The sequence below is a fragment of the Morone saxatilis genome, unplaced genomic scaffold (assembly GCF_004916995.1).
Source record: "Morone saxatilis isolate NCDOM2014 unplaced genomic scaffold, NCSU_SB_2.0 Contig10, whole genome shotgun sequence".
Lineage (NCBI taxonomy): Eukaryota > Metazoa > Chordata > Actinopteri > Moronidae > Morone > Morone saxatilis.
In genome coordinates, this window is record NW_023339652.1 from 15,279,567 (window position 1) to 15,300,723 (window position 21,157).

Here is a 21,157-nt window from a genome sequence, read left to right on the forward strand (position 1 = left end):
TCTTGTATTTCCTCGAAAGCTCCACTTTATAGTCACCAGGGGCCACAAGGGTCACTGACTTGAAGACACACCATCAAAGTCACTGTCAGTGTGAGGCACCGTAAGAGATGTTTACACAGATGACACTCAAGATTGTTTGTTACTGTTGTATAAAGAAAAGAAAACCATCGTAGGGCTCAGTACCAAACAGCTGTCTGTGCCGCGTAGCAGTGGTCATTCATCTTCAGTGCATGCTAAGCTCTAACAGAGCAGGTAGCTGTACAGGTGGTAAGGTGCGTTTGCTCAGACGTGCTTCACTGAGCTGTGTGCTGTATGGACACCAAGTAGGGAAAAGGTGACATTCAGAGATGATGGTCGTGTGTGTGCTGCAGAAATGACTCTGCCATCCTTTCAATAATCCTCAGTTATCCTTCACCATCAATTGCTGTGAAAGTACAGGAAAGCAATACTACAAGACCAGTGATGAAGCACTGGTTTTAAGAACAAAGTTGGGTAAAGCATGACCTATAAGCAACAACAACTGATATAAGTAAGAGGCTATGACATTTTACAAAATATATTCTAAAATCACGGTATGCACTGTGAATGTGTATCAACAGAGATTAACTATGACCTAAAGAAGTCTTTAAAAAGACAAAAACAAAAAGGAAAAATGTGTAAAATTTAATTATTCCTGTCTATCTACTTTAAACCAAAATTAACTCATTTTTGGCCACCTGGGGGCAGTGCAACAACACTGACATATTATTACCTTATAAAGTTGTTATTATAAATGGGCTAGTAATCTGTCTGCTAACATGCAGCAACATTAGCATGAAGTTGAAGTCACGTTTCCTCCTGATGACTGTAAGCCTGTTAACTCTCATTTTAGCTCTGGTTTGGTCTCCACCAACTCCTCTTTAGCTACTAAAAACTCCACTACGCAATGCTATGGAAGCTAGCCGCTCACCTTTTCCGTCATTCAATGCAAAACTTCCAAATCCCAACAAACCCATTGCACATTCACACAAAAAGACACACACACTACTAATCACAACAATTCATAAAACTTTCTAGCTCTTCAAAACACAAAATCCAGGTTGTGCTTACATGATTTAAAACAGCTCAGTTACATAACAACATATAAACTGGAGCACAAAGCATCAACTGCAGACTAAAAACACAAGATAAACGACTTAAATCATTATTATTTGTCTGCCGACTGCTTTTACAGTCTGTGTCTGTGTACTTGAGCTTCACCAAGAGGCTTAATATTTATCTTTAACCTCATTCACAGGGGCAAAGGGTCAAGCGTGCCTGTTAAAGCTTGTGTGTGTTGGGGGTCAAGTTAATTGCTTGGCCTTGTTTTACTAGCACAGACTTGTTGCAGACAAGGACAAGGACTGACTGACCTGAACACACACACACACCAACCTCATATACATGCAAGTTGACTTTATTTGACAACATTTTACCAAGATTTTACTTAAAAATTCAAACTTGAAGGCATAATTTGGGGAGATTTACTGCTTGGATTGGTTGCTGGTCCTGGTAACATCCCTTTAGGACTACTACTGCGCACGCTAACCCCCCCACACGCACACACATACACAATCAAAACCTGACCTTTGTCCAACAAGCTGCGTCATGAAGGAGGCCATTCTGCCGGGCTTAATGCCGCGGCTGGAGGAAATCGGCTCTGTCAGGACTGCAGAGGCTGATTAGTTTGATCTCAGAACACGCGTGCCCCCCAGACAGTGTGTGTGTAAGTGAGTTAACATGAACTGTTTCAGTCCAACCGGCCCAGCAGCCAAGAAATCAATCAAACCATAAATGTGCTTGTGAAGCAATGTGAAAGTTGAGATGGTGTCTACAGGCTAATAGCAAACTAAAATATCTGCCTGACACCAGTATTTGTACTGTCAGTGGATGGATGGAAGATATTCAACTCATTACACAAGTTAAGTGTGTGTGCAAGCATGTGCACCTACGTGTTAAACTGCTCTGCAAAGATGAGGTTGGTTGACGTGCCGGTGATGGTGATGAGGCCGCCGATCGTGGCAGCGTAGGTGATGCTGAGTGACAGGCATTTACAGATCATGTGATCCCTCTTGGTGGGATACTGGGAGTCTCTCCTGGCCCTCACCCGCTTCACGTTTGGGATTTCGATGGCAACCTAAGAGAGAGTGAGGAGAATATTGTACATGAATGGAAAATGTTACTGACATTAATTGTCTGGAACTGGTGAGGAAACGGGGAGTGTTCCTCGTTGTTGTTTCCAGCAACCTTCCTGTCACACGTCCGCCTCTTTAACCTCTAATAATATGTGTGAGTGTGTTTCTAACCTGAGGCAGGTGTCCATTGGTGTGTCTGAGGTACTGGTTAGACATTGCCCTTAGACCCAAACCATTGACCTCCTCAGTCTGGACCTGAGAACAAGAGAATAACACCTCACTCAGTTTATAGATTTTTCTGTTGCACTTCTGCTATTTATTTGACTTCTGTCTACTTGGCAAAAAAAAGGCTTTGCAGGTCTCACCTCACTTAGTGTAGAGAGCTCCTGTTTACTGCAGTCACTGCAGAGGGAGAAGAATTGGGGTTATTAATATACATACTTAAGTATATATATAAATATCAGATTTTCACTACACGATTATTGAAACCACGATAATTCATGATGACAACACAGACGTACCTGTCGTTGCGATAGAGCAGCTCTAACTGGTTTTTGTCCAGATTGTCTTCTTTATCTGTAACAGCTGCAGAAAGCAACATTCATCAAAAACGTGTGACTGGGGAACTGTTGGTGGCATTTCCAAAGTTTGCATCGTTAACAAGAGACATTGTTCTGCTACAGTTGGATCCACAGAAGCTTTTATAGCTCAGTGACCTCCACCTGTATGCGACAGAGCAAGACGTACCGCCGTCATCCTCGGGGGCCTCTGCGGTTTCTGAGTCGTTGTGGCTGTCGGCCAGGCCGGTGCAGATCAGCTGCTGCAGGACGGCCTCGGCTATGGGCATCACCATGGCTGTGGTGGACGTGTTGCTGAGCCACATGGACAGAAACACTGTGCAGCACATAAAGCCCAGCACCAACCTGGAGGAGAGACATGTGCACATTGGTGTATGTGTGAGTAAGGACATTTTGGTCAGACCTCACTCTCAGTTTTGGATTTGGTGTGTTCATACACAGGTCCTTTTTACTGACTGTGTGTTAAGTATGTGCGCGTGTGCTGCTCACATGCCGGGCTTGGCCCCTGCGATCATCACCATGCGCAGAGCGATGCGTTTGTGCAGGTTCCACTTCTCTATGGAGGCTGCCAGGCAGATGACCCCCATTAGCAGCAAAGTGGTGTCCTTACAATACTCTGCTGCCACCTAAACACACACATATACACAGAAAGAGGCACATTTCAAAATAATAAAATAAAAGTTCATATAATTACAAGAAGAAAAATAAACAGCATGAGATTTGAGGGGACAGGAAGGAGTGACGGGGTCCTTTTTCTTTTCAATCCTTCACCCACTTCCCTACTTCCCCCTCCTTCGTTTGGATCAACACTTACAGTTTGCCATTTGTTCTTTTTAATCTTCTCTACTTCCCACCCGCAGGGTTCACAGCCTCACAGTGTTGTATAAGCCCGCCCCAGCGTCTCCTCACCTCTCACCTAATACACACTGCACTTCCTCCAGCCGCACTTTTACCCTCTATGTCATTTCCACACACTTCATAATGACTCTTAAATGGTAAAATAACATAAAAAGATAATAGATTATAGATTATAGACAGCCCTGATGAAAAAAAGAGTCCAATGGAGAAATTACAACTATATCTTACACTTTGCTAATGTTTTTGAAATTAGAGAAGTAGGATCATTGCCAAACACTAACTGTTGCTTGATCATTTTGATGGAGCTACAAACTGGATATAATAATTAGTCAAGAAAAAGACTGAAATACTGAAATGCTTACTGATGCCTAATGTAATATGTAGAAGTGAGGCACAAATTCCAGGTTTGACAGACTTAGAATAAATGCTACATATACTGTACAATATACTGGTTGTCTGTCTTTTACAATTTCCTTGGCTCACCAATGTCAGTAATACATTTAGAATCCTTGTTAATCTGTTTTAATTTGGATTTACAGCCAGCAATCAGTTAGTCGTTGTTTTAGTGTCATTTAAAATGAATTTCAATATTATGTCTTTGGTCTTAAGAAAAAGGTGGGACACTCAATTATTTAGAAAATGACAAGTGGAAAACTTGTCAAAACAATGAGTGAAAGCAGATAAGGCAAGAACTTCTGTTGTATGTACTATAATAGCAATGTGCTATGCAGGCATTGAACCAGTACTCACTAGGAGAGAGGGGGTTTCAGGGGCGACTGGAGGTACGATAATAGAAAATGTTGCATAAAGCTCTGTTGGCATATTTACTGAACCCCATCACAAGAGGCTTACAGCCGCGTTAACAGGCAGCTTTGTCACCGTTTGTCAATGCGATTTGGTCACATGAGGCGTACAGCTCACTTTTTATGTAATGCTGATAAGAAAGGTGAGGAAGTGGGGGGTGAGCTTAATGGAGAGGAAACTGTCATCGGCTGTCATCGTCAGTCAAACCAATTAAATTTGACCAGGGCTGATGATGCGTTTGAGGTACGTTTGAATGCAATGTACTCTGAGATGAAAGAACACTGAAACATTAGTGAGATAATGACGATGAGTACCAGGTTAATGGGGTTTTCTACATGCTCCATATAGTTATGGCTGATAAAACCTTTACTGCTAAGTGACAAAGCCTCTGACTGACACGTAACACCGCATCATAAAATCCTCATGGAAACATATGCGGAAGAACTTCCCACAGACTCAAAAGCAAAGAGCGATGTAAGTTGATCAGAGTTCTTGCAGTTCAGAGCACAAAAAGGCCTTTCACCCATTTTCTTCCTGATCTGGACTTACTGTACATTCGCATATACAGCAATCTGATCAGCTGACTCTTACTGCCAGCACAGTAACACACCGTCACAACCAGATATCCCAGCATTAACGGCAGTTCTGCTTGCTCCATGCATTGCTGTTAAGCCCTATATGCTTTATAATAAGTGTTTCTCTCATTTTTCCCCCTTTAAAGTGACAAAGGTTGACACACTGCAACAGAGCCCTTGTTTCACCTTCCAATATTTACTCTTCCCAAACAAAAAATTTTTAATTTTACAACCCTTGCAGAAAAACTGTGAAATTAGACTTATTGTGAGGCAACTCATGCTAATGTATGCTGATGTTGCTCTGTGTCTCCTGAATAAAAATATCAGACCTATGTGTGTGTATGTTTTTGTAGCACTTCTGTCCTCAAGGTGGCCAAAACCCTAGAACAGTTAACGCAGCTTTACATTTGTGGAGATGGAAAAAACAGCAGCAAAATATGACCCTTATCTGGGGCCCCAAATCATAAGACAAAGAATAAACAAAATGTATAGACTATGTCACACATTGTCTAATTGAACTGACTGTTGAGTTACAGTTAGAACTCTAACTACATAGCCTCCTTCCCTTTACTTTTTAGTTTCGTCCAAGAATAGTTATTGGAGGAGTTTGAGAAATAATTTCAGCCTCTGAGAAGTTTTTGCAGAACTAAAACTGTCAGACGGCTAACGATGGAGACTCACCTCGCTGGACTTAAGTACCCCAAACAGCGGATAGAGGAAGGCGGGTACCAGAGCAGCAGCACCCAGGGGAACCGCCTCAGAAACCCAGTAGACTGCTGTCACCATCAGCACGTACGCACAGCATGCCTCCTGTGAGAAGAAAAACACTTTGTCACTGACCACATAAGAGGTGGGGATGCTATGAAGCTTCCGCCAGCTAAGCTTAGCTCATCATAAAATCTACAAGCAGGAGGAAACAGCTTGCCTGGTTCTGTACAAAGGTTAAAAATCAACCTACCGGCACCTCCAAAGCTAACTAATTTACACATTAGATCTCATTTAATAATACAAAATAAAGTGTAAAAACGACAGCCAACTTGTTGTTTTGGGGGGATTTATAAGCAGATTTTGTTAACTTTGGAACTGCTTCCAGTCTTAATGCTAAACTAAGTTAACCATTAATGGCTGTAGAAACGGTTTTGATATCAGAAACATACTCAGGTACTGGCTCAATATGCACAAAAGTAAGTATCACCAATGAGCCATATATAATAGACATTGATACATTAAGTCATATCAGCGTCTGTACAATCTCACATGTACATGCACCGAAAGTTGCACATACCACACATGCTCTCTTACACACTTTTAAATATTACTATATTATCATCATTATTATATCTATATTATTATAAGCTTTTGTCAGATTAGTGTTATCTGGACAGTGAGGAGTGAGGTTAATACTCAGAATCCCACTGGGCTGCACACATTCCCCGCTTTCTCTCACACAAAAAAACACCAACCTACACACTGATGTTGCATTAATCTGGTTAAGGTTATATAATATCGACATACCGGCCTCTCATACTTCTCTGTCGCAACACCAGCGAGCTTAGTGACAGGCTCTCCGACCTTAAAAACTAAAGAGGAACCTTGTGACATTTGTTAAGATCTTATGAAAAGACTTTCATTAACCCACCTTTTACATTAAACCCCAAATTCAAGGATGTGTCTTTGCAGTTGACAAGCTGCTGAAAAATATTGTTCCCATGATCACATACTTTAAGTCAAACAGTATAACACATGGAATGTGTCTGCTCTGTCTGTCTGCTGTCACAGCACACATTTTTAACCGTGGTTATTAATGTATACTAATTATATTTGGATACAGTGTTTTATTTGTTTACTTGCCCCCCACATGAGTATTAAACATACGCAGTTCCCGCTTCTGCCACATGCTGTGTGAGCTTGTAGTACTTTTACGTAAGAGGAAAATTCAGTCCAACATCTTGCCAGCAACAGGTCAGTTAATCTCAAATTAATAACCCCAGAGGAGGGAGAGTTAGCTGCAGGGCTCCAACACAAAGCATGTCCAGACCTGTTTGGACTTCACAGGCATTTAAACCATAGACTTTACAGAAATCACTTACTCTAACATCAAAAAGTGTGGCACATACATCCCCTTAAAGCTTTCTGCATCTCTGCTGTCTGTTTTAATTAAATCTAGTTGTAAGTTATAACATTTTCATATACTTTTATCTGATAACTGAAAAGGTACATACAGTAAACTATAACTTTCTGTTCTAAAGAGCCACTGTTATAAATGAAACGTTGCTTTCATTAAAATGCGTTATTTGTCTATTCACATGTATCTGTATCTAAACAGTGACCAACCATACCATACCATAACTGGAGATCTGACAGTAGTAAACTATTCAGTGTTTGAGCAGACTGTGATGAAACCAAAGAGACACAAGAAAAAGATTGGAAGTTGGAATTTCATTCGTCACTTTCTGTGAGCAGGGAATTTTAGTTAATGGTTGAAATTATGGTGAAAATAAGCGGTGCCACACCATTGTTCCGACAGACTATTATTCTGAAACCCCAATAGTACGAAAAATGTCCCATTGGACTGAAAGCCCATTTTTCAAACAGCCCATTATTCCAAAAACAAACGCTCATTGCTCCAAAGGCCCATTGCTTCTGAATAAGCCTGTCACGATAACTACTTTTACTGGATGATATTTGGTCCCAGAAAGACCAAAAAACCTTTAGGTACTGTGCCAAAGTCTTATAACGGTTCGGGGAGACTCTGCTGTATTCTAACATCATGTTGGCTAAAATGTTGGTGACATTCTTATGTAAACAAACACGCATGTAAACAAGATGGGCAATACCGTGGTCAGCAAAAATGATCAAGATCAAGTCCATATATTGTACGATAAGTTGATAGCGTCGCAGGCCTAGTTCCGAATATACTCACTCTGGTATCCGTAATTTACACACTTAACTGACAATACTAACTGACTTATTGTAACCTAAACCTTAAAACTTTTGGAGTTTTGATGTGTCAAATCGAACCAAACTGCGACCGTTTTCACAACGTTAACCACGTGTTTATTATTGCATAACATGATGATAAAACTTACCTGACTTTGTCCTTTTCAAGATAGACAGAATATATTAAAGGTAAAAAGCTCCAGGGAGAGTGTGTATTTTTGGAAAAACGTTTTGGGAGTAACAGGCTGTCGGATTAATGGGCTTTCGGTTTAATGGGATATTTTTCTGACTATTAGGGTTTTAGGAAGAATGGGGCTTCCAAACAATGGTCAGTCCTTAAATAAGCTAACTTCAGGTTGTGCAGCCAGGGGCCCTTGGCTGCACCATAATGTACATTACTTGATATACTACCAAATTAAACAGAAGACACGTGAAGATTGTTTTTTTAAGCTGTGGTTTGGCATTGGTTTAGCTCTCATGGCACAGGTTGTTACTCTAAAGCCACAACCTCTGCTCCTTTTGGATGCTTTACTGTGGATTTAACTTGGCAAGAGGAAAGAGGCATTTCCAGGGATTAGCCACAGCTGTTGGATTAGGCTGAGAACAGAACAAGGTGTTTGGGTTCATAATCAAAGAAGGCCTTGCCAAGGAAAATGTTACAACAATTTAAATCCTTTTCAAACACATGTAAACTTTGTAAAGAGAGAGAATGCGGTAAAAGAGACATTTAAACAAAAGACAAACTGTTAATGTACACAAACTGCTTTAGTCAACAGTTGTTTTAATCAGGATATCTGTCTCAACATTCAGGAAACATGAGGTAAGCAAGGAGCCTGATAAGGGGACACAGGATTAAGTGTCTGATTGTTGATCTGTCATTCACACTGAGAAGAATGAAAACAGGAAAAGAGTGGTGGCATAAGGGGACAAAGAACAAATTGACCGATAAAAAGAGACAACCATGAACGACTAAATAAACACAGGGTGGGGGGAGAGATGCTCACTGATCATTGACTATTGGTCCCTGCCTATCAGAAGATAGTTGCCACACAAGAACTGCAGCTTCAATCAGATCCTCAAACATTAATCTGTGCTTGTTTTTCTTTGCTCTAGTTCTGCAAGTTAAAGTGCTGGGTAAGCAGAGACGCAGGAATCACTGAGTGGCTGATGCAACCTCTGTGATAACCAGACTTTATGCTGAGACGTGTCAAGGGGCCGACGTCAATAAGCGCCGCTATTCTAATGCAAGAAAACCTTGTTTGCTTTGAAGACCTGATGAAGCATTAACTTAATTTACTTACTTATTTTTTTTATTTTTTGACTTTACATCATAACACAAATATAAACGCCACTGTGCTATACTAAAGGATTTTTTCAGATTCAATTGAGTAATTCTAACCTAATCCCCTACCTAATAATAAGTGCAAAGATTTGATGTTAGTCACAGAAAATAGGCTATAGTTAAAACTTAATTACAGTAGTAACAATTAAATTAGTAAAATGGTAATTGGTTAGCATTTTGATCATCAATAAACAAGTTGTTTTTACAAACGTCAGCTGTTCTGACAGGCAATGTAATAATTTGCTTTAGTGGAATAAAACTGATTAAATTCAACTGAAGTGGTAACATTTGTATAAAGAAGATGCAGTTAAGTTATAGTTGTATATAGTTAGTCTTACTTTATTATTATGTGGCTCTATTTTACTTACAAGTTCAATATACTGAATGGAATTCAATATTCAAATACTTGAGTTACTTTCATGATTAAATTGTTTTCAATAAACTTAAATGTTTTAAGGCACTGGGTGTCCTCAAACAGTTTAAGTTGAAGTTGTGAAATAGCAAGAAATCATTAAATTCTTAAAATTACTTAACTTAGAAGTCACGCAGTGTGCTGATATACTGTAATCTAATTTGACTACCTTCAGATTTACGGACAGTTTTAGGGAAATTGTGGATGAGAGACAGGGAACAGTTGCTGTGACAAGCATGAAAGTTCACTTCATTTTGGCTGTAAAAGAATGTGATGCGGGAGTGCCTGAGGTGAAACGAACAATGTTTGTGTGTGATTATGTGTGTGCATGTGTGTGTATCTCAGCAGGCTGCACTACATCAACACTGCCAAGAAGTTTGAGCCCTAATGGAGCTTTCTGGAACAATCACATCCTTCTTTCGACTTTCCATCTCACACTGACAAAATCTGAATAGAAATCTAATTTTTTTCTAGAAACAAAACAATGACTATACACAACGCTGTGGGATGAAAAATGCATAATCAGCGTTCAAGTTCAAGTGATTAAGTTCTCCATTATTCAACAGTCTGGCATTTTGGCTGGAAATTGTTTTTTTTTTTCATAAGCATAATGTCTAACTGCAGACACTGCATAATCGTGCTGAGGAATGAGGAACACCTATGTTGTGTCATGGCCACAGAGAATTCTGATTGACCAGAGGGTGCACATTATTTTCACATAAATGCACGACTCTTAAAGTTTTAAAAAATGCTTTCAAAAAACAACTGAATACACTGATTGAAGACGTCCAGTGGACAAATGAAACGCCAATGGGACCCTGTTGGATCCAGTGGACAGATAAGTTTCACTGGTGAATTAACCGGAGCATCATCATACACAAATAGTCAGTAGTTTAACAAACCAGAAGAATTTGAGGTTTTGAACTAAGTAGTGTTAGCTTATTCACATTTCATCAATGTCTATATGTCTCTGTTTGGCAGATAGTATGAAATAACCAGTCCGTCAGTGTTCCTCTCTGATAGAGCCAGATGTGATTTCAGGGATTTTTCTGTCTACGTGAGGGTCTAGTATATCACCATGACCTGAACACCTCATTGGGAAATGTTTTCCTCAGACCCTGATGGTTCTAAAGTTAACATACCAATTACTATCTCAACACATAACAAAAGCCCATTGATTGATTCATCAAGTGCCCATTATCTCTGGACAGTGTGGGGGTTGGTTGGTATTTAAAAAAAAAAAAGACAGTGACTTAAGGACTACTGATGCAAATAAGTTCACAGCTGAAACCTGTATTCACTGTATTCACCAACCAGCAGAGGGCTAAATAGCTTTTAATGTGACAGATAACATGCACACACATGAACATGTTTGTATACCCTAACCTTAACTACTGACCCCAAATCAGCTTTTTCCAAATTGGGGACATTTTTGTTAACTGATTTTCAGATCGACGTACACACAATTTAGCATTTGCTAATTAGCACTAAAGAGATGTGATAATGAAAATGTCATTAGTTTTGAAATTATTTGGTTATATGAATGTAGCATCCAAGGGAACATTTAGTCATATCCATGTAGATGCCCAGTTGGGCTCACCTCTGTTCTACAGCTGCTGACATATCTACAGCTATTAAAAGGTCCAGTGTGTAGGATTTAGTGGCCTTTAGCAGTGTAGTTGCAGATAGCAACTCCCTTGCTTCACCCTCAGCTTCCAAGCACAAAGAAGAAACTACGGTGGCCCCGAAATGTCAGAAAAACGCCCAATCTAGGGCCAGTGTTTGTGATGAAAACTGTGCATCTGCCATTGTCTTTGAATTTCTGTCTAGTCGCCCTCCCTCCCTCTCTGACCTGGCCTGACTGCATCCAGCAGATGTTCTGTCCTGCTGCAGCTGCACACAGTACCACTCCAAACACACACCCACTCTTCCTCCAAACCCCTGCCACATTCTTGACACAGTTTGGGGTCCCTGATGTCGTAAGGAAGCCACGTGGGGGGCCAAAGTCCAACGTGGTGGTGGGCTGATTATATAACTTAATTGCTTGGATTGTTTCTTTCTTTTTCTTTGTAGTGGAGTTTTTGTTCTTTTGTTCTTTCTTGGCCTCATCCTGCGCCACCTTCCCGTGCCAAAAGTCCACCGGTCCTGACATAACAGCAAGGCTCCTGGGCGACAACGTGATTGGCTGATGGACAACTTGCGAGCACAACAAGAGTTCCTTTGAATATCAATGATGTTACAAGAAACACAAATAACATGGACACAGAAGAGCTCATTTCTAACACATAAGCACACACCTGTCACCACTCGTACCACTTCTGTTTGAGACGGTGGTTGTTTGGCAACTACCTTATTCAGCAACTGTTGGGAAAACTGGCCCGTTACCATCGGAGCCAGAAAACCGCCTGTAATCCCAGTCGGGCATTTCTCAGGATATGACACGCACAGGTCTGAGCCTCACTAAACGGGATCCTGTCTTGAATCCAAAATCCTACATACAACCCTCTGAATCTGAAAGTTTGACACAACAACATGTTTTTGCCATGCTCAATTTTCATCTGACATTTCTACAAATGATCACCCCTCAACAAAATCTTTATCTTTATATGTAATTTAGTCTTCAAGGAAGCTACATCTGTGTCTTGGAAACACATTTTATAACAGGTGAATTCTTGTAAAGATTGGATTTATGCAGATTGGGATAATCCTATTGTTTCAAATGCAGTTTCACAGTCTCAGAAATTCCCCACAAAACAAACATGAGCTAGGCAGAATAAGACAGATTTCTCCTCCTTTTCCAATGGCTCTCGCAGCAAACAATTCAACTGAAAATGAGCCTAAATGATATCAAGTGGTTCACTCTTCTCTCCTTCCACCCCCACTCTCCCTCTCTCTCTCTCACTGATCTCCATCTCATCAACATGTCGCGACGTCTCCTCTCCACACACAGCTCAGCTGATGATCAGCACAGCTCGGGGACAAGCGTTCATCAAAACAGGAGACAGTGTGCCTTTTGATTGATTCTTTCTGTCTCTCTCTCTCTCTGTCTGTCTCTCTCTCTCCCACACACACACACACACACACACACACACACACACATACCAAAATCCCATCAGGACACTACAGCTGTTTGCAGCAACCAGGAGGAACATCAACAGATCAACTGGATGTTGTGTTTATCTCATGTTTTCGAGGTATTTATATGGTTTGTTGGTATATTTAATAATGACTAACTAAATAACTAATTTAGAATAAAAAACATTATTATAAGCATCATGTATGGTACTTTAATGAATGCTGTAGTTTTTGTGGTCCCTCTGCCAGATCACTGCAGGAACCTATAGTCTGTGTATGGTTTGAAAGCCTTCCTTGAACCAAAAAATAACACAAATTACAATTGTATCTCCTATGTTTTGAAAAAAGTGTATCTATGGTACTCAATTATTAACTGGACTTGTCACTATGTAATTAATTAATTAATGTTATTAATTTCCAGTATAATAGCCATATATTTCCCTTACAGTAACAAGTACTTCAACAGGTTTACTTTGTCATATATTATTCGTGATCGCCCCTAAATTCCCCCATAAAATGGCACTCTTATTTAGAAAATCCTGACTTTCTGGCAGAAGGTCTCTTTCTGTTTCTATGCTTATAAGAATTATATAATATATAATATTTTTTTTTTGCTTGTACTCACGCTGGTGGGGTGGATGAGCGGTAAGGGAAGCAGGGACAGCGGGATGAACACCACAACGATCAGCTTCCTCGCCTTCCACAGCTTCCTGAACAGATCCATCCTGGCTGCGGCCTCTAGCCTCATGGGTTACCCGGGGCTCAGGGTCGGACCGGTCACAACTCAGCAGAACCGGGTGTGAAAGTCACAAACCGGCCGTGACAGGAAGGTCTCGAACCACCAGCGGACCGTGGAGGGCTAGAGGAGGAGGAGGAGGAAAGAAACAGCGTCCTGGGAGCGCGTAAAGTTCTCTGTTGGCTGTGCGCTTTTACGCACAGACCGTGGACGGTGACCGGACCTGTGTGAGTCTCCGTGAGGTGAGTGAACTTGCCTGAACTTGCTTTTTTCAAATCGGAGTTTTACTTCCACGGTGTTTGACTCTCGTGCCATGCACTACACCCGAGGTCCCCCGCCTCCTCTGTGGGTTTGATGCTGCTGCTGCTGTGAGGTTTCAGGTGAGGCTGCAGGCCCCTTTATGGCCCTTGATAGGTATGCTAATTAAACACGGCTTTGCCCCACCCTCTCTGGCTGAGTTTCGACCAATCACTGATGAGTAAAGTGAGTGTGCATGTAGAGGTTTTTGCTGCTAAACTGTCTTCACATGGGAATATGACCGAGCTAAGTGGGGAATACTGTGGGATATAATCAAATATTATTAGAACAGTAAGGATGCTAGATAAAATGTAAAATTGAATTCTTCAGGAGATAAAATAAAACAAAACTAAATAATACTATATGACATAGAATATTATACAAAACTTAAATAGATGAAGAGGAAGGGTTACAGGATACAACAGAAGATACAAATCACCATGTTGATCATACAACATGCAATTAAGTTTTTCAGTGGGTATGTGTTAATAATAATTAGTTTGAATTAATAACTGATATTTTCATTATATACACCTTTAAATCATCTAATTCTAAACGAGAATCCTTAACACATCACCAAGCGTAAACAGTGAAAGTAATAGGCCAGGAAGGGAACCACTGACTTGAGGCTGCAGTCTCACACTGCCCTCTAGAGGATTTACTGAGTCAGTGCGAGCAGCTGTATTTTCCAGACAGGAGCATGGTGGAGGACAACATCCCTACAAGCTTCTTCTACAATAAATGTCGCAGTTTCCCTATCATTATTCTAACTGTTCAAAGGGAAACAAAGATAATTCAATACTTGTGCCAAAAATGTTTTTTTGTTTTGTTTTAGTTGTCAAGGTCAACCCTCAAGAGCAGGGGTCAGCAAGGCAGGCACGGTGGATATCCAGGCCTGTTTGTTTTCAGCATAATTTGTTTATTTATTTTAATTCATCTAAGAATACATTTGATTTAGAACTGACGATTGATGTACCTTCTCCCATTAGTGTTATAGCAGTGTATGTATGTAATATTCATTTAGCAAAAAATGAGTCACACATTCAAGACATTCAGTGTTTTACTACAAGATGAAAAATCTAACACACATTAGGTCACACAACAGTGACCTGCTTCATTTATGGTTGAATTAAATTACTGTTGTATGAATTCAGAACTGCCACCTCTGTCTGTTTGTGAGAAACCTTTTGTTTTTGATCTACAGTTGAAGGTTTATTAGACTTCATTTCAACACCACGTAGCCACAGTTTGCCTCTCTTCATGTGGGGGTTTTGTAATTTTTATTAGTTTTTATTTTTATTTTGTTTTCAATTCAGTTTAGTTTTTTTGTTTTGTTGCAAATGTTTAGTTTTAATTTAGTTTTTATTAGTTTCAGTGTTAGTTTTACTAGGATATTTGGTGGTATTTGTCAGGGGCAAGATAGAAGTTTAGAATTGTATCACAATACAAACACAACTCATGCAGACATCCCAATCTCAATAAACATGCACCAATGTCTCGTCATGCTTGCTGTGTTGACAAATGAGAAAGACTAAAATTAAAGACATTTCCTGTATAATTTTTATTTTAGTTAGTTTTGTAAGTGTACACAATAGTCGAGTTTTTATTTTTATTTCAGTTAACCAAAATATTTTTCTCATTTTTAGTTTTGTTATCAACCCCTTCTACCCTCTGTGGGGGCAGTTTTAGATGTTTAGAACTTTGTCAAAGTTTTGCTGTGTAAAGTTAGCCAGATTTGGCAGAAATTAACTGTTGTGCTGTGTTGCACCTGTAACCACACCCAACAGTGATGTCATAATGTACTGACATGCCCTGGTGTACACCTCTACATCACTGCAGCAAGTTGACTTAAACCACTGCAGGTCAGCAGCACAAACAAGGTTTTCAGCTGCTGTTAAGTTGCTCTTTAAGCACCAACTGATAACATGCACAATGAACAGAAACAATATCATCATCTCACATTTTAATATGTAATGTATGTATTTTAATGTATGTAGCTAACAGTTTAGCTTTTTGACTCAGTATTGGCAAAGGTTGGAAGTGGTTGATACAACACTACACTGTAAATCTTCAGTTCATATTCTGGTTAAACTCAGTCAGAAGTTACAAAACACCTTGAACACATTGAGTGTTACATGAAAGCAGTGTATTTAAAACCATGTGCGGGCCCTCATATGACAAAAGCTCACACGTACAGTAAGCAGCAATTAAACTCACCAAACAGCTTTTGCTCCATTGTGTAATGAGGATTAATTCTTAGCTTCTCGTCCAGCAAACAAAAACCCTGCCTGCCTGGTAAAAGCAAGGAGACGTATCAAGGGATTATCCACTCAGTGTACCGTAATGTGTAAAAATGGGAGAGATGAAGTGAGATTAATTACAATTATAATGACACAGTGAATAAAGGAAATGTACTATTCTATGCTGAAATATTGTTTGAAACACACAGAATTTTTTTTACCACTAAAGGTTTCTGACCGGTCTGGAATCTAGTTACACAAACTGAGTTCCCTTTGGTGTGTGTGTGTGTTTTTGTCTCCTCTTCATTGGACCTTTGAGCTTACATAACCCAATCACTCTTAGCTAATTCTCACTAAACCTCTTTTAGTCTTAAACAGTGTAAAACTTTGTCAATGGCTTCACACTTCACACAAGCAGAGTTTCAAGTGTGTGTGTGTGTGTGTGTGTGTGTGTGTGTGTGTAACGGGTTGTGCTATATAATCAGTCTCATTGTCACAGCAGGTCAATGTTTCTAGACTGACAGCAGCATGGGGCGCCCCTCAGCAGGTGTCACTACTAAATTCCATCATCTGGCAGGTCTGTGTTTGTCCATTTGCTCTACCCTCTGGTTTTGATTGGATCAGAGTCTGGCTGCGGTGCAGCTGCTTCTTGTTTAGATTGTCTGTGTTTTAGTCTGCAGAGTTACAGTTGCTGCCAAGTACTCGTGAAACAGTTTACCAGGATTTTAGAGACACCACGGTCATGAGTACAAATTGCCCCAGACTCCAGATATACAAAGAAGAACATTTCTGTCAGTTTTATCTTCTTACATTATGGCCTAAATGCTACTACTCAAGAAACTCAACATTTTTATGAAAACAAAAATTTGTGTTCATAGCTTGTTTTGCTGCCCTCAAGTGGCCAGAAAAATCAGTTAAATCAGGTTTTTAAATGGTGTAATGATGTGTAATTTGTCTCTAATTGTGGATTGTAAACTTCACTTCAGGATGTTAAAATCCTGATGTTGCCAGAAACAAAACTGAGGACATGAGCTTACTCCTCAGTGGTAGCTGTGGCCTTGTGTAGGTATGCATAGGTATGTTTTTTATGTGTATAATTTCAGTGTATAATCACCTGAAAATAAGAATTATTGTGTTTTCATTACCTTAGAATGAGCCGATTTTATCTACAAACTCATCCGATTATCCTAAAAACTATTATGATATTTAGACACTGAATCTATCTTTGCACAATCCAACCCCCTTTAATCCAGCTGCACTGAACATGTATAAACATACAATACAAACTGGAAGCTATCTGTTCAGCCTGAGGTGGAGCTGTCCAGCCTGCTGTGGTGCTGAATACTGTTCATGAGCACCAGCTTGGTTTACTTTGCCTCCATGATTACATTAGTTACAGTCAAATATGCAACCTGCTTTACTACAAGCCATGCATTGATTTTCCATTCATGAGCATTTTGTACTGTCAATTAGTTATTCATAATTAGATTGAAGCTACATTCAAATGTATTTTTGGCCAGTAATCAGTGTAATTAATGTCAGTCTAAGCCAGTGTTTACTCACAATGGTATCACAACAGAAATGGTTCCATGAGATGTTGGAATAAATGTTTTTGGAAGATAATAGCATTTTTTGAAGATGATAACTTATTCAGTTCCCTTTAAAGCCCCTATTACAATCAATATAACATAAATGTAAGTCCAGAAAACATTGTTTGGTATTAATTGTTACTAGATTAACACTAAACTCGTATCAGCCAATTGCAACTTTTTCACTGAAGCTCTATGATGTTTACGCTGAGTGCAATATTTAAAACATAGACTCCATGTTTTAATAAGTGCGCCACCTCATCAAATGAAAATATTCTAGATGTGTGGGAAGTGAAGATCGAGCTGCAACACCAGCTAATAACCACACGATGGTGCTGTCTACCTCCCCAGGGTATGCTGAGACATACAGCTTAGTATTTTGTACCCAAAATGTAAACATATGAACAAGCTTTAGCTCATGAAAGCAACCAGTCTTCTAAGTGCATGAGCTGAAAGAAAGTGTATTTTAATTTAATGAATCTATTAGGCTGTAGTGATATACATACAGTATGTATGGAGAGCAGAAATAGAACAAGAATTTGAGATACCAGTGGATTTATTAGTATTGCTGTCATTGTTTTTGTTTTTTTATCCTTTATTAAAAAACTTATTTTTTTGGTATATTTTTTAATCATCTGTAAGTGTATTAATTTAGGCTTTTTCACTCTGTTGGTCATCTTTGGTGTTGCTGATGGAAAAAGAGGAAGCGGTTTCCCTCTGGATTACAGCTTAGTGAAATGTAAATAGAAAATGTAGTGCCAGATTGCAGCGAACTCTGACCTCAGATTAGGAATCGCAACCAGAACCCACGAGACACACACACACAAAACCATAAGCAGACACAAAATTGGGAACCAAATCTAAATCCACGAGTCTGCTGTTCGCCAGCTCCACAATCTTTTAACCTTCAGCCCTCACAGAAGCAAGATGATCTGGATTTCATCAGGTTTTATTTTTTATATATTGCTGTTTTTCATCTGTGTTTTAGTTCAGTTCAAGTTTAGTTAACTTATTTATACATAAAATAGTTTATGTGCACTGTGTAAAATGAAGTATGAAAGTTTAGGATTTACTCATTCAGATGTCATCATGCTGCTGCCCTCTCACTGACCTTTCTTGGAACAATACCGACTAATCACTTACTTATTACAGTAGTTATTTAATCTTACTGCAGCCAGGTCCTGCAGCGTAGATCAGACAAGCTACAGGGGTCCCAAAGTCTCCCGGCCTCACACAGTGTCACTGTGCTGTCACTGTCCGACTGCTTATTTCTAATCTGCTGGTGCGGCTCGCCTCCCAAATTAACGCCAGAGCTGCAGGGAGTCACCCAAAGCTCGGCTCTTAAATCCTTAGAGTACAGATTTACAAGTAGTTCAGCGTTTCGGTCTTGAGGGTTGATGCACGTGTGGGAACCAGAGAACATAAACTGATACCTTAAACTACTGATTACAGTTTAAATTTAAAGTTTTCTTTTGTTTCTTTTTTTCCTTTTCTGTTTTTCCTTCATGTCTCACCATCGTACACTCCTCTCTTCAGCTGCCACGATGGCCCAGTTTCCTCACAGAGATCAATAACTTCATCTTTCATACTTAACCTCAGTGATGGAAAAGTGGCGTTTTGAGGCTACACTGCAATTATCAACCTCTCCACGACAGTCAGCCAGTGTGGGGAGTACTTTTTCCTTAAGAAAGTGTACATTTTCTACAAACAAAAACTGTAAGGCACCAAAATAACCACACACCAAGTGAACAAAATACCTCAGCGAGTGCTAAAGGACGCTTCAAGGAGACTCCAGCAGTGGTTTCTCATGAAGGATTACTCGCCAGCTGCTCCAGGGATTGGAACCAGCCGCCTTCTAGTCCTGACCTATGCCCTTTAAATCCCCTTCCTCTTATTTGACCCCTGCTTCGCTTCTCTGGGGTCAGATGTGGTTTGTTGCAGCAAGAATCAGAATCACAAGTCCCAAGACTTTGCCCGTGCTTAGAGAGAAACACTTAAAGTAGGAAAAACATGAATCCAATCAGTGGAGATCCTTTAATTTACAGTATCCCACTGTGCTGCAGACCCTGAGAGTTGTTTACTGTTGGTATGAGGATGTTATGACTGTGTAAGAGGAGTTTTATGCAGTGCAGATGTTCTGAAAGTAATGAGTCGACTTTGTCTGGGAGCAGACAGGTCCAGGGAAGAAAGAGGTATGGGCCCAGCTGGAAATAAGCAAAAGATTCTCACTAAAAATAAAACATCAAAAATGATAAGTACGGAATATGAAATCATTCATGAAGATGTGCTCGGAAAAATCTTTTCAACTTATTTTTGTAACCTTGTTTGTACCTGAAAACTTTTGAAAGCCAAAGATAACTTGAACCCTGTAATGTCATGCTAAAATTATTAAGTGGCTCATTTAAGATTAATCCCACCAGTGAATTTATGTGTGATTCAAGTGTTCATTAATAAGTGATTCAGACATTTTACCTGACTTTGAAGCCTTTGGTGAGACATCTGTCCAGGATCCTGTAGCTAGCAGCAGCTGACTAATCTTACTGTCACAAAATTATTTAGCAAGGGTACCCGGATAGCTCACCTTGTAGACCTGGCTCCCCATGCACCAAGGCTGAGTCCTTGCTGCAGGGGCCCAGGGTTCGAATCTGACAGGTGGCCCTTTGCTGTGTATCCCTCTCCCCCCCTCTTACTGTCACTGGCACAAAAAAAAAAATATTTAGCCAACTGAAAGTAGCAGCTCTATCGCAACAGTAAAATACAGGCAACAAGGGAAGGACCCAAATGCAGAAAGACAGGATCAGTTTAGCAATTTAATGAGGAAGTTATCCACAGAGTCATAAGGCAGGCAACGGTCTAAACCAGGAAGAAGGTCCAAACTTATTAAACATGATTAGGAGTAGAATCACAAGTCCAGGGATCAGGCAGGTCAGGTCCAGAAGCTTAAAAACCAAGGCACGAAACCACAAAGACAACTTTGACAATCTAGAACAGCTCTTGGCTGGTGTTTGTAGTGAATGGCTGATGAGGGAATGGGGTGCAGGTGTTGGGAGATGGGAGTTGCAGGATCTGGAATGAAAGGACAAAAGTCTGAGGACATCTGGTGGATGGGAGGAGAATAGCGATGAAATAGAGAGGGATGAAAGGGTGGCAGTAGCTCAGTCTGCAGGGTCTTGGCTTGGGGACCAGAGAGTTGCTGGATCAAGTCCAGTACAAGTTGATAAGTTGAACTTTTCAGCAAGGTAGTCTGCAAAAATTGGATACAGAGCAACATCAGCATTCTTTTAGATTCATGTTTCTGGCCACTCAATATAATATAATTCCAGTATTCCTTCTACTTTTAGCTCTTTTTTAATCTTTACCAACTCTTGAGTAGGGTATCTGGCTCTCTAGCTGCTCTATTACATTATTAACTGTGTCTGTATGTGTTTTGAAGCTGGGCAGGTTGCACAAGGTGAGCTTATCAGAACTATTTTGTTCAAAACAGCTGCCTATTGCTGCTGGAAACAGGTTGGTGAGAGCAGTGAGAGTGAACCAAAACAAGTCAAGTCAAGTCAAGTC

At 40.0% G+C, this 21,157-nt stretch overlaps 2 protein-coding genes across 2 annotated transcripts in view; one reads left to right on the plus strand and one right to left on the minus strand.

The window, feature by feature from the left end:
* The window catches only part of slc13a4 (solute carrier family 13 member 4), an 18,967-nt gene extending 5,462 nt beyond the window's left edge, over positions 1-13,505 (minus strand). The window contains exons 1-9 of the mRNA XM_035681062.1: positions 13,363-13,505; positions 5,650-5,778; positions 3,221-3,357; positions 2,901-3,076; positions 2,675-2,738; positions 2,519-2,555; positions 2,325-2,408; positions 1,971-2,155; positions 60-82 (exon numbers count right to left, since the gene is read on the minus strand). Coding sequence (XP_035536955.1) covers positions 60-82; positions 1,971-2,155; positions 2,325-2,408; positions 2,519-2,555; positions 2,675-2,738; positions 2,901-3,076; positions 3,221-3,357; positions 5,650-5,778; positions 13,363-13,485 — 958 coding nt within the window. The 5' untranslated portion in view covers positions 13,486-13,505. The remainder of the gene's footprint in view (positions 1-59; positions 83-1,970; positions 2,156-2,324; positions 2,409-2,518; positions 2,556-2,674; positions 2,739-2,900; positions 3,077-3,220; positions 3,358-5,649; positions 5,779-13,362) is intronic.
* Positions 13,506-13,583: 78 nt separating this feature from the next.
* zgc:162331 (uncharacterized protein LOC793007 homolog) overlaps positions 13,584-21,157 on the plus strand; it is a 33,813-nt gene continuing 26,239 nt past the window's right edge. Inside the window, exon 1 of the mRNA XM_035677905.1 lies at positions 13,584-13,715. The gene's annotated coding sequence lies outside the window, so the exon portion shown is untranslated. The remainder of the gene's footprint in view (positions 13,716-21,157) is intronic.